The 14422-nt window shown below is 40.2% G+C and overlaps 1 protein-coding gene across 2 annotated transcripts in view; it reads right to left on the reverse strand.

Moving 5' to 3' along the window:
• FNDC3B (fibronectin type III domain containing 3B) overlaps positions 1 to 14422 on the reverse strand; it is a 184812-nt gene that overhangs the window by 130534 nt on the left and 39856 nt on the right. For both annotated transcript variants that reach the window (XM_030455890.1, XM_030455891.1), the window contains exon 3: positions 9752 to 9827. In XM_030455890.1, coding sequence (XP_030311750.1) covers positions 9752 to 9827 — 76 coding nt within the window. The remainder of the gene's footprint in view (positions 1 to 9751; positions 9828 to 14422) is intronic.

Consider the following 14422-nt stretch of genomic DNA (forward strand, 5'->3'; position numbering starts at 1 on the left):
GCTACCACCTGACCCTCCATCCCTCAAATGGGCAACTCAAAGTCTGCATTTAGACTCTGCTGCTCATTGCCTATTTTCCTGGGTTTACAGTCTGACTACATGGAAGAAAATACCCACCTTAGCCTTTTTATAAATACCATCAAAATATTCATTATGCCAGCTGCAGACAGTCACAATGGAGCATTTGAAGTCAGCAAGGATTATAAAACTGGCAGAATATACTTGGTGGAGAATAAAGTCTTTCTTTCCTGCAAGGAAATAGTTCTTGATATGCTAAAACACAGAGAGTGTCTCATCAGAGGCCTGTTTTGTACAGCACTTTGGTTTTCTAGCCTCAGACACCTGTGTTTGAAGAACTCATTTGCCAAATACACACCTTGAGTCCTGACAAGGCAGCAGAATCTAGGAAAAACCATGATCAGAGATAATAATGGCTTCTCCACTGGGAAGTCTGAACTCAAAGAACTTCCTCAAAATGACCTGAGGGTGTTGAGAGTCTTGATGTGAACAGCCAGCAGATGTTCAACCTTTGTAGAAAGAGCCTGTGGCAGAGGTAACCTGGGAGGTTGTTCCTCTCCTTTGGATAATATATTCTCTTTAAATCAAGGTTAATGCCAATTGACAGATCAGTTACTTCTGGCTTTGGCACGAGGTACAGGCAGGACTGCAATTACTAGAATTCAATTTGCATCCTCTTAAGGGGTTGGATTCTGTGATCTTAAAGGTCTTTTCCAACCAAAATGATTCGTAGTGTCTTAGTGCATGTCATACCAAATGCATGAGGACTTGTCAGAGATCCAAGACAAATGTCACACTATGACAAAGCCATCCTTCTTGGTGTCCTACTCCTTATTTCCCTTTACTTTTTTTTTTCTCTCCACAAGACTGGGGAAGAGGGTAATACTATTTTGATAAAATAGTACAAAGATCTATTTCTGATTGTAACAGCTCCTACAAGCTTTAGTTTGTAAATGCCAAGCTTTACCTGACACTCCAAGTTGTATTGCACCATAAGGAGCTTTCATTGCATACACAAAAGTAATCATGAACAAAAAAATCAAGGCTGATACAGAATAAAAGTATAGGAAGCCAAACATTTGCCTCTGAGGAGAACTAATGAAATTTAAGAAGGTTGATGGAATCATTTCTTGACTCTTATGGACAGCAAATACAATTCCTTCAGAGTAAGAAAGCTGAATATAATTGCTTCACTAAGAACTATAGCTGCACTTATGCACTTTAAAAAGACTAAAAGCATTGACTGATGTGTTTGCAGTGTCTGTAGTCCGAATAGACTGGGTAAAGAATGTGGATCTTGGATTTTAAAATCCTGACACCACTGACTGGAATGTACTGGGTCTGCACTTAGAGGATTATTAGCATTTGAGCAGGACCAACACTGACAACTCCTGCATTCCTGCAGAGCTGGGCTTGGTTTTACCAATACACAGGCTCTCAACATTTTGGGAAGAAATCCATTGATATTGGGAGACATTTAAAAATTGATAGCATGCTGGTATGAGACACTGCCTTTCAAACTGCCCTTCAAAATAGTATGAATGGACCACACTTCCTCATCCTTTCAGACATATACATATTTATACACACACAAGTAAAATGAAGACAGGCACAAACCTCAAATATGAGTTCTGCATGTTTACAAAACCCAAAAAAGTTTGAAATTATAGCCCAGACCATAAATTCCAACTTTGTCTTTAAAGCCTGCTGGCCTAATTCTATACATAAACGCATTTCCCAGCAGCAGATTCTTAAGCATTCAAAAAAAAAAAAAAAACCCCCACCAAAAAAACAAAAAACAAAAAAACCTACAAAAAAAGCCCCATAAAAATCTTCATTTTGCCAGAGGACAAACTTTCTCAAGTGCTGATGATTCATCCCCCCCATCCCTCACTCCTCTGCTGGGAGGCCACGTCAGCAGGACACGGTGCTGGCTGCCAGGTCACATCCCAGCTGGCTGGAGCAGAGGCACCAGCCCAAGCACCACGGCCCTGCTCTCCCTGGGGAAAAGCTGCAGGATCAGGCCAGGTTGTGGTTTCCCCCCCAGCATATCTGCAAACTTCAGGATTTGGAAAAATGAAATCAAATCAAGATTCAGTTATTGTCAAGTTTCCTCTTTTGTCCTGCATCAAGGGAGTGAGTTACATTAAACAATAGCTACACCAAGTCACTGTGTTTTAATCAAAAGGATTTTTAAAGGACAAGATATCCTACACACCAAATCTACAGTGCAGTGCAGCTTATTCAAGATTAAATCCACACATGTGCAAAAAGTTTCCATGATTATTCTTAGCATTATCAGATTTAAAATGCAGAAGCTAAGAGTATTCATACAGTAAACAATGCATCCTATTGTTTACTTTTGGCTTCTTACTTGGCTTCCTATACTTGACTGTAGCATGCTAAAAACAAAACCCATGAGATGAAAGAGGCTGGTGTTACTGACAGAAACCAGGACAAAAATCTACAGTGTTAGCATCCCTCTGCTCTCCTCACAGAAGATTTAGCCACAGTTTCACAAAGGTGTGGAAGTTAGGTTATTTCACATGGACAGGATAATGGATGCATAATCATTTAAATCACCTTAGAAAAAAACCATTTTCTAAGGTGATCACTCAAAGGCCAAAGGGTGAATATCTGAAACACAGGCAGAGGTATCATAAGGAACACAGAAGATAAAAGGTTCCTCTGCCAATCCTGCTATTTTCCATTTAATAACAGGGCAACAATGACTAACAAGAAGAAACTACTAAGCTAACAGTATCTGTTGTGATTGTAGGATTGGGTATTAAGAACTGGTGGTTTATAGCCATACCTTTGAAAAGCTGTGAACAGCACTATGGATAATACCCCGAGAGAAGGGTAGGACTGAACCCCAGCCTGGGGACAGCCCAGAACTGCAGAGGTCACAGCTTGCCAACACATCAGAGCAACCAGAGCTAGAAGATGGGGTCACCATCCCTCTAAAAGATGACACTGACACTGTTGATGAGAGAAAAAAGTATTTTGGCCAACACAGCAAAGGTTGGATAGGAATTACAGTGATTTCCAGATTATAGCCCTTCACCCCAGTTTTGCTATGGAGGATGCTTGTGCACACAATTCCTCCCTTGGCCATTAATACAAAGAACTTTCATAAAGCAGAAACATATTTAAATGTATTGATATACCAAGGAGGCAAACGGGTATTGGAAGGCCTGGCTTTTCCACCATATATTAAATCCAAACACCAGACATCACAAGTCAAGTAAGACAATGTAAATGAGTAGTAAGAGCTTTGCTTAGGATGAAAAGGACCCTTACTGTGAAAAAGAAATTGAACCAAAAATTTAGAGGGAGAAAATAGAAACAAAAGGGTTTTAACACCAAAAAGAAGATCTGTGTTTCAAAGCACCATACCACAGAGTCAGTTTTGCTCCAAACCCTAATGACCAAAGTGATCTGAACTACATTTCCTACAGAGTTTTCCATCCCGTGACACCAGCCTGCACACCAGCACGTAGGTGGAAAGAGCCGAAATGCTTTGGAGAAACAAAACCTGAGCTGACCCTGCACTTCACCCCTCCCAGCCCTGACATAGCCAAAGCATGTCCACCCCTTCCCACTCCTGTGCACCCTGGCAGATGTGTCTCCAGGAGCTCTTTTCGTGTCCTAGGAGTCTAACCTGATGCCGAATCCCAGACAGCATTGGACAGAAGAAAGACACAAAGAAGGGGACACTGGTTCTTCCTTCTTGGCAGAATTTTTTGTTCTGATCAAAGCAGTGCTTGGCAGTGTATTTTGAAAACAGTCATTAATTCATTTATTTAAACTTCCAAATTCTGAGAATTCAGCAAATGTATCCCTGGCTTTCACTTGCTGCAACACTGGTGTCTGCCCTGAGGTGCCCAATCCACCTTCCCCCCTCCCATTTCACACGCTGCCCCTTGAATAAAATATATTTCCAGCCTTCTGGAAACCTCCCCAAAGTACCCTGATCTCAAGTGCTGCTATTATTTCATCTCAGACTGAAAACCAACCATGCACAGGAGAGCAATCCCAGGCTGCCTCTGCAGCTGCAGCATGAGGGAGGGAGATGCTGGCAGCAGCTGCTGCACCAGGTAAACTTGAAGCATTACAAAAAACCAGCCAGCTACCCAAACCTGTACTGCTGTGCTCTGTCTCCTTAAGCTTCTTTCATCCCCAGTCTTTGATCTAACATCCATTAACTGGTTCCTTTGTCTGTGAACTTCACTACTCCCATCTTGGCACCTTCATCCCCACCCAGTAACACACCAGTTCCCACTCATTTGCTTATGACACAATTTTCCATCATTTTCAACTTTCCTTCAAGAAATTTACTCACTTCCTCATTTCCAATCTCATAGTAAAAGGAAAGAAATAAATACAAAGACCCTTTTTTTTGTTTGTTTTCTTAGACTAGACTGAGCAGCCTTATTTCACTGACACATAAACCCCTCCTACATAAATCTACAGCTATTTAGTCTTCACTATAACCCATTGCTTTGCATTACCACGCCCACCAAATAAAGGGAATAATAATTCCAGGAAATTTTTCATTTGAGAAACCACTGTTAGATTTTTAGCATACTTCTGGCCTTCCTCTTGAGTTACTCCTTTTTAGAGCCATGGAAAAAGCACCACTGAAACTGAATTCATGGAATCTTTGTTTTACAAGGCAAGAACAAACAAGGGCTCTGCAGAGCTTCAAGTTCAGCATCAATGGCAAAACACTTGGAAACATCACTTGAACCAAATATCAGAGTCAGCAAACTGTTATTATCTTGTTTTCATTTCAAAATGTAACCACCCAAAGGCAATTTACATCCTTTTCTACTACAGATATTCATGCTTAAACATCACTACAAGCCCTCCAGGATGCCATTGCACAGCTGTACCTTGTCCTTGAAAACATCAAAACCAAAATCCCATTTAATGCAGAGCCTTGTTCACCCGTGCAATTCTAGAATCCAGGCCTAATTTCTTTTCATTAGGTAGATTTGTTTGCTTTGCATGCAAATTTTGTGCTTCACTCTTCCAAACTTAGTGCTGTGGTACTGAACAAAAACAAGACGTAATTTCAAGAGGGTATTTTCAACAGGATGGGCAAGACAGAATACAGCAAGAATATCAATTTTTATCCCACCAGGTGCTGTTCTGCCACCTCTTCTTTCTTCAGTCTTTGTTACAAGCTTTTCACATACATACAGAAAATGGCAGAAGAGAAAAACTGGTTGTTTGCTTGTGACAGAAAATGAGACCTGGCTTGAGTATCATTCAGATGGATAGCAACAGAAAGCACATCTAGAAATAATTGAGCAATTCTGTGTAATCAGGGGATTGACGTGTTAATCAGTCTGCATTAAGGTCTCTGTACACATGTATTTGCAGCATCTGGGTGACAAGCAAGTTCAGTTTGCACCAGAATAATAATTTTGTCCATATTACACATTTATTTATACTACAGTGCAGTGCACACAACAGCCTGGCTTTGCTGCCTTCCAGGATGAAAAAGCACTGAACAGATACTTGGGTACAGCCTCACTGACTATGCACAAAGTGCTTTATTTTTAAGTTATTTACTCTAGAGCACAGTTTTCATTCAGCAATGTAAGTTCCTACCAAAGATCTTAAGATACTGGCTAAAAACACCAGCTTTCAATCCACCACTAGAGAAAGGAGAATTTCCTGAAACCCTCAGATTCACCCAGACTTTATTCTAAAATTCAAAAAGCAGAATAATTGTTTTTCAACTTGTTTAGGTCATTCTGAAGCTGATCAGATCCCCATTCCTCCCCCTCTTCTATATTCCCTTTAGTGTGGCTACCCTAAAGCACATGCTAGAAGATATCTTTCAGATGAAGGGAATGTAAGATCTACATTTCTAGCTGAGCAAAGAAATGGGAGAGGATATGTCTTGACTTTATCCTTCCCTTGCAGAGTGAGCAACAGCCAAATTCTGGGTTTGTGAGCAATTAAGTGGAAAAAAAAGCAAAACAGAAATGAAGTATTTGAAGTCCTGAAGTATTTATGAAGTATTTATTATCCGACAAAAGCTACATAAAAGGAGCAGCTTTTAAAATGCTGATGGTCCAGCAAATGTGCACATTTCATCTCTCAAAAATACCAAATTGAGGCTCTAAATCAGTTTCCTCTCAACTGCCCACAGAAGCCCAGATTTGGCTGGCTGGGTGGCTGGACAGGACAGGACAAGCAGGACTTTCTTCCCCAGGGGTGTTGGGATTTTTGGAGGAAGGGTACTAATAGCTTTGTCATGGCTTAATGGGAACAAACCCATAGAGAGTCAGCTGGTACCACTCCTGGTGTGAGAACTGAAGCTGCTCAGATGCTTCCCTAAAAAGCCTGGTGTGTGGACTGTGCCACACAGACTTCTTCTACTCAAGGCAGGATTTCTCAAAAATACCAGATTTGTCCAGCCCCTTAAATCTGTCCTCTCAAGGAAACTTCTTCATTGACCAACTAAACTTCTCCCAGACACCATCACCTCTGTGAGATGCTGAATCTAACCCCTAACAGTGACCTATGGGGTTATCAATCCATGAATCCAACAAGTTACCTCAGGCTACACACAAACACAACCCAGGGAGGCAGGCAACACTTGCTCCAATACATGGCATGGTTTTTATTATTTTTCAAGTTTTCACCTTACTCGTGAAAGACTGAAAAATCGGGTTTTTTTTCTGTATTCAGGGTTTCTCCACTATTCCAAAGCATTGAAGACCTTCAGATTCTCATCTGTTCTTTCTCATATTAAACACTGACTACTCAGTTGGTGGCTAATTCCACTTCAGGATGTTTAAACCAGAGGATATCCCAGAGAAATTTTCCTAAAGCAAGTGTCCTTCTTCCAACCTTGAGATGACAAAGATTCACCAAGTCTCTTTTCTCTCTGCTATTGTCACGTCTATCATCTAACACATTATCCCCACCCATTCCCAGATATGCCAAAACCTTGGAGCCAACCAGGCTCCTGGACACAGAGTGGTTGTTCACAGGACATCCAAAACAGGATGAGGCTCCAGGAGAATAGACTTCACATTTTTCAAAAAGCCATATATAAAAATAGTCTTAAACAAAGATAGAAAGCAGTCTACATAAGCAAGCTTAGCTCTCCCTGCAGAATGGGGCATGCCAAAAAAAAAAACAACCAAAAAACCTAAACCAGCAACTTTCATATATCCTGCAGAATTTAAGGTAACCAAGTCATGACATCTCAAATTTTTAGTAAGCTTAGTAAGCCTGAACTGAGGAAAATCACAGAATTTGAAGTAGTTCTTTATACTTGAATACATGAACACAAATGAATCCTATTCCCAAGCACACCTTGTTCCAGTAAGGAAAAATTGAGGATGATCTGTTCAAGAGGCAGCCACCAGCTCACAGGCACAGACACTGCCCAACAAGAGACTTTGATGCTGCCTGAACAAAGTGCTAAAATTATTCCATAGCTTGCTAATCATAGCATAATGTGGGAGCAAAGGAAAATGCATCATTATTGTCTACGTGCTGCCCTGCATAGAGGGAAAACACTAACCCTTAAGCACAGAAAAACAAAACAACAACACAAAAAGTTTTCTGGAGCAAGAAGGGAGGTGTAATTTCCAAAAACACTGCACACAAAATAAGCTTTTTGTAATAACCTGGGAGCACAGTAAAACCAGAACTGTCAAAAAATTTTAATCAGTATTTGCTGGTTGATCACAGTTTTTTCTGTGAGTGATCACTGCTTTATTATCAGTAAATTCCACAGTTGTGCTGTGAACACAGCTTTACCAAAGAAAATTAAAATGTGACAACACTACAGTCAGGTGCTTTTGTGTGTTTGAAGCACATACTTATTTCAGCAATAAAAATATTTTACAATAAAGCAGGAGTTGAAGCCTCAACATGAAAAGACTATAAAAATGTTCAGACTAAGCTTGGAGTGTATGCAAATAAACACTTGTGCTTTGGTGGTCAATACTGCAGCTCTGCTCAAGAAAAGGATATAATTTTATGCTATAAAATCTAAATTAATTTTATGAAAGTCTGCTGGTGAGCACCAAACTCCATTGGCACAAACATTAATTTCTGGGGAGCACAGACCCAGGAGGTTTCAAGTTGCATTCATTTAAATCCCTTGTCTGAGCAGCACTTTGAGCCTGAAAAAATTATAAATTGTGTAATCATGAGATTTGTAATGGAAATTTTTAATGTGCTAACCAATATAAAGCATTCCTTTCAAATGAAAGGGGTAGCCAATTTTATTCCTCTGTTAACTTCCACGTGGACCAATTTCTTACCACACAGCATGTTGGCTATAAATCTTAAGCAGCAGCTTCAAACTGCTGCTATTATTGCTCATTAAGACTGAATAATCCTGGATGGTGTTCAGGGAAAGCTTCTGTAATGTCTATCTCAACTATTAATTCTCTTTTCAATGGGGATGAAATTTCAAGCAACAACCAGCAGCAATTCCACAGCTTCAGTGAGGGACCACAAAAAAGATGTAAAGAGACTGAAAGATGGGAAATTTCAAACAGACAGAGGTCAAATTCATCCCTATAGGAATGGTGCAGCTCTGGAGCAAGGAGCAGCTGCCCAGAGAGCAACCTTCATCCCCAGAGAGCTTCACAACACAGAGGACATGGTTTAATTTTAATAAAAAACATGACTATCCTTAAGCAGTATGATTTTAGCATCAGATACAGTCTAAGAAATGAGCAGATTTGAAAATTCAATCAAAACACAGGAGCAATTCACTACCTATACAATTATTATTAAACTGACTTTTCCCCCTCTCCCCCCTGTTATTATTTCTCTTTTTGGAACAGCTTTTGAATGAATTGCTCACTGAGATTGCTGTTTAATGGCATAATATAAACAGGATGGGAAAAACAACAACCCCTACCTCCCTTCTCAAATAAGATAATGGCATAAGCTCAAAAAATATCACTGAAAACTGTATTAGCAGCATAGCTACACAAAATCTATTCCATTTAAATTTCTATTTAACCTTCCTGTATTTACTGTAGACAGTGTTATACCTAGGGAAATACCTATTTCATTTCCAAGCTGTGTTTGCTGCTAGCTAGAAAACCTCTTCATGGTACTTAATATACAATCTGAAAGGTCTTTTATCACTTCTCCCCTCAGATCTGTGAGAAGATTTTGTGGGGGCTCTCATAAAACCCACAAGTACTATTTATCATTTGCACAATTTTAGGGAGATGTAAAACAGCAGGTAAAGAAGTGATTCCATCCTTGTCTACAATACTACATAATTAACCAGCTCTGCTTCTAGAAAACCAATTTAAAATTCTGCTCAAACCCCATCTGACTCCTCCATGCGCTCTGTCATGTCTGTACCTCTCTGCTCATTTTCTATCCCTTCTGATGCCAAACAAAATCATTTTTCCACAGATATCCCCTTATTTTTTTACTATTTTTCTATCTAACTTGAGATCTCTCATATATATTTACTATTTGGTTATAAAGAAATCCGTACATAAAATTAAAAAATGCTGATAAACGGAGAGAGAAATCTCCTGAGCTTGCAAGACAATTCATGACCCTTTCTGAGATATTGAAGTTCTGTAACATGTACAGATGCAATGTCTGCAACTTCTTAAGCACTTCCCTGTACTTTCAGAACTACATTTTTGTAGAGAAGAGAGTACAAGCTTTCCATAAGACAAGCAATGCTCATTCACATGCTCAGGAATTCTCTTACCTTGGATGCACTGCAGGGTTCCATCCTCAGCCCTTATTGTAAAGGTTTCACCTGGATTAACTTGAACCAAAAAGACCTGCAAAATGAAGAACATATTTGTTTCACTGTGATGTTCAAAAATTACATTCCTTCAACCCAACAGCTGTGTTATCTGTACTTTAGAAGAGGCACAGGGGGCAGGGAGGGAACAGACTGGCATCCAACATCCTTGGGTCCAAGAACCAACAGAAAAATCCTACTCCCTCATCTCAGTTTTCAGAGTTGAAATAAAGATGTAACTTGGTTGTCTGCAGGTGAGAATTACAGCTTTGGGTTCCACCATTAAAATCCTGAGAGTGTTTTAACTTGGACAGATTCTGATGGCAAAAACCCACAAACCTTTAGACCCCTGGCACATGAGAGCAGAGAGGACAAACTCCAGCACCAAAGCCACGCTGAGATTCCAAGTTGCCAGGAATAAAAGGTTTTGTTTTTTTTTTTAGAATTCATCCTTCAGCCCTACACATAAGAGATCTCAGTTAAACAAAATCCATAGACACAGTTTAATAGTTGTACACAGAACCAGTAATAACCTATTTCAGTTTATCACTTCTTTAAATAATAAATCTAGCAGCCCGTTCTCTCATTGCTCAGTTCTGCAGGCAATGGGAATGCTACAAAGATGAGGAAGCACCAAAATGCATCCCAGTTCAGTGTACACTACACTCATCTTTATTCATTTTCAGGTGTCTAAAATAATAGGTTTAAAACTTAAGATTTAAAACATTTCTTTAATGGAGAGTTTCACTGGGAACCAGGGATCATTTAACTCATGCTCTTGCTTCCTCTGATACTTTTACTCAAATATTTTAAAGATGCTCCTGGTAACTTTACCTGGCCAGAAGTTCAATCCATACCTGGATTAAACCTGATATAAATTGGAAATTTAGATATTTTTTTTTTTTCCTTTTGTGAAAACTCTCTAAATTTAGGTCTGGTCTTTATGTTCTGGGGCCAGTATGCAGAATTTCATCATTCAATCTGGGAAGCTACAATTTGACTTCATGTTTTGTTTCCAAATTCCTTAAGCTAAATGCATAAGATAATTATTGCCAAGACGACCTTTTTGAATTACAGTAATCCTACAGAAACCCATTATTCCAGTAACATTTTTAAAGCACAAGCTGGAAATCAGAAAAATGACATCCAAAAGCCATTATTTTGTCTGCAACAGTCATTTCTCACTGATCAGGGTGGATCTGACCCAGCATACAGAGCACAATAAATGGTTCAGGAAAGATAAGAGGCACAAAGCCATTCCATCCCTAATCTCTGAACAATCAACATTTAAGTGACAGCATTTAAATGCTCTTTTGCTATGAATAGGTGGGGATTATCACAACAGGATACAGTCAGCAGGTCAAAAAAATTAAAAAAGAAAAAAAAAAAGAAAGCACAGAGCAAAGCAGTGCCATGCAGCTTGAAAAAGAACAAACCAGAAACCTGAACACAAGCAAAGAATCATAAAAATATATCATTAGCTCATTTGCATTGCATGTCTAAAGCTGGTTGTATTATTAACACACTTGATTAATTAAAACCAGATGCTCTAGCAGACAAATCACACATTTGGAAGAACTTGGGAAACTAAAATACCTCCCCTGACTAGGGTAGGGCTCATACATGAAAATCTCCAACTTTTCCCTCAGTTTAAGTTGAGTTTAACAGCAGATATAAAACTGACCATGAGAGAGGAATTCCTCTTATTAGACAAGGCACGTGTCTACCCCAGAGTTATCAGAAGGGTAGGATTTACAAATTCCTTTTCAAGAAGTCATGCCAAAGGTCACTCTCCACCCCAAGCATCCACGTTCACACGCCTGCAGTTGAGCTTTGAAAAGAATTCCTTGGGATTCCACATTCAAAACCCCTTCTCAAGAATATATTCCAAATAACAGCTGGTGCTTGTGATGGTGGAAATAAAGCAGCACTATCCTTGCCCAATCACACAGGTTTTTTTATTAACACAAATTGTTCCAGCAACGATTTCTTATTGACACTTCTCAGACTACAACGGCTTAAAAAAAATCAGATTTATTACAAAAACCCAAAGCAAAGCACTCAGCACTAGCCACTGTCCCTAAACATGGGATTAGGTTGGTCAGAAGAAGTTCCCCACTGAGAGCTGCAGGAAAACAACCCTTAACTCTACTTGGCCTGTCTGGAGTAAGGACTTCAGCCTGAAGAAGAGGAGGCTCAGGGGAGACCTCATTGCTCTCTACAACTACCTGAAAGGAGGATGGAGCCAGGTGGGGGTTGGGCTCTTTTCCCAGGCAACTCTCAGTAAGACAAGAGGGCATGGTCTTAAATTGTGCCGGGGGAGGTTTAGGTTGGATATTAGAAAGAATTTTTTCACGGAAAGGGTGACCAGACATTGGAACGGGCTGCCTGGGGAGGTGGTGGACTCTTTGTCCCTGGAGACATTTAAAAAGCGACTCGATGTGGCACTCAGTGCCATGGTCTAGTGACTGTGGCGGTAGTTGATCAAGGGTTGGACTCGATGATCTCTGAGGTCCCTTCCAACCCAGCCTATTCTATGATTCTATGATTCTATTCTAGACTATTTTGCACAGATTTTAAGTACAGCCCCAAAAGGCAAGAGAGACTACAAAATATGTTCACCCCAGATCTCGTTTTGAGGTTAAACATCAAATAGACTGAAGGGATAACATGTTTCAGCTCCTGGCTCTGCAATTAAATCACAGGCCTTTTCAAAACAATATTGCTGCTAGGAAAAAAATGCTTTATTCTGTCAGGCAGTGATTTGCAGCAAGTTCCACCACAGTTTTCACCTAAAATCCAGTAAAAGCAATACTGGTTTCCCAGGCTCCCAAGTAAGTTTTTCCACTTTGGTGTTCATAAAATTGTATTTGTGAAACACAGACAATTTGTATCATCTCATCTCCTAAAACTTTACAAGGCTGGAAGCCGTAACCATCTGGTTTTATTGCTATTTGGACATTGAAATATATACAAAAATTTTCAGAGGAGGTCAATGAGCTTGACCTCTATTAAGCCTAGTAGGTCTTCTGCACCGAATAATGCACTTTTGGAGCAGTGTTTTTCTGTGTCACACAAGAACAAACACTAACACTGCTGAAATTCATTCACTTCACCAAAATTTCAGAAAAAAACCCACCTCAATCTATGCTGGGTTTCTCAGAAGAGTGAAAACATCAACTGCAGTGCTACAGAAAGGCACATGTTAAAGCAGAAACCATCAGTGAACATAACAAGTTTACAGACTCACTTTGGAATAAAGTACTGTAGCTGTAATGTCCTAAAATAAATAAAAAAAAAACACAAACAAAACAAAAAAAGTAAATTCTAAAGATATTAAAAGACATTTTTCCACACTGATGCTCAAATTAGCCACCTCTGGAGCAGAAGAAAACATTTATGGGCTGTTGCTGGGGGCAGGCAGCTATATCCAGAGCAAACAGAAATAGCTGATGTGTGATTGATGTGGGTCAACACTGGAGCAAGGGCTGGATGCAGAGGGAGGATGGTTGGCACAGGACCACATGTACCAGAGGTGGCCCCATGCCCAGCAATCAGGATGCTCCAGACCCTCCACTTGCCCCCTGCCACAGACAGATCCCATCCACCAACCCCAGCATCTCCTCTTCACCCAAAGCTGAGGTATACTGGGGTCTGCCTTTGTAAACCACCCCCCTCTGATTTCACCCAAACCCCTATGGACCCACCCCATGCCATGCAAAGCCCCCCAAAGAGCCCCCCAAAATCACAAGCTGCTGGCTAAAAAGCTGCAGCTGAGGTCAAACCATTAAAACCAGCACATGGTGAGCATTAGATACTGGGCATTTTCCAGCCAGCAGCCCTGATTTGTCCCAGTTGCCTGGGACAAATAATGTCAAGGCACACTGTGACTTTTTCTGTTTACATACACACTAAGCATGTCAAACTAATTCAAATTCTTTATTTATTCCTATTTGATTTTCCAAAACAATATTCTGCAGACAGAGCAGGATCTTCCCAGGAGCGTCTCCTTTCTGAAGCTTTGAGTTAAAAACCTAAGGAAAGCAATAAAAGGCTAAAGATAATGTCTTCATTTTATTGAACACAAAGACAGACAATCTTTAACTGTCTCTTCCAATATTCATTATCCTGAAAACACATGTTTGAGATGGCAGCAAGAGAAGAGAGAACTTGAAAGTCACTTGGAGCCCCTGCCCGGCAGCATCCCAGGGGTGAGGGCCAAGGACACTTCATCCCAGTTTCAGTCCCCTGGCTTCCTCACATCTGAAAAGCTGGAGCTTGTGACAGCTGCATGCAGGGTGTCAGCAGCACAATGCCAAATGCTTTTTTTTCTGTTCCCTAAGAAGTACTGGGATGTTTGCTTTAGCAGATTGGTGTTTAAGCCCAACCTTAACTGCTGCATCCCCAGAAAAAGCTTGAGACCTCCATAACTTGCTGCTTTCTCTGCAATTATTTTGCATTTAAGTATGCTGCTATATATTACTTGAAGTCCTGTTTGTTAAAACTGATTAATCTTACTAAGTTGCATAGTTACTATAAATATTTATATGCAAACACACGCCCAATCTGACATTAGCTGCTCTGTGTCCAGACTGAGTTTTCATGATGAGCCAAACAACTGCCACTGGTGTC

Source organism: Calypte anna, chromosome 9, assembly GCF_003957555.1.
Source record: "Calypte anna isolate BGI_N300 chromosome 9, bCalAnn1_v1.p, whole genome shotgun sequence".
NCBI classification, from domain to species: domain Eukaryota; kingdom Metazoa; phylum Chordata; class Aves; order Apodiformes; family Trochilidae; genus Calypte; species Calypte anna.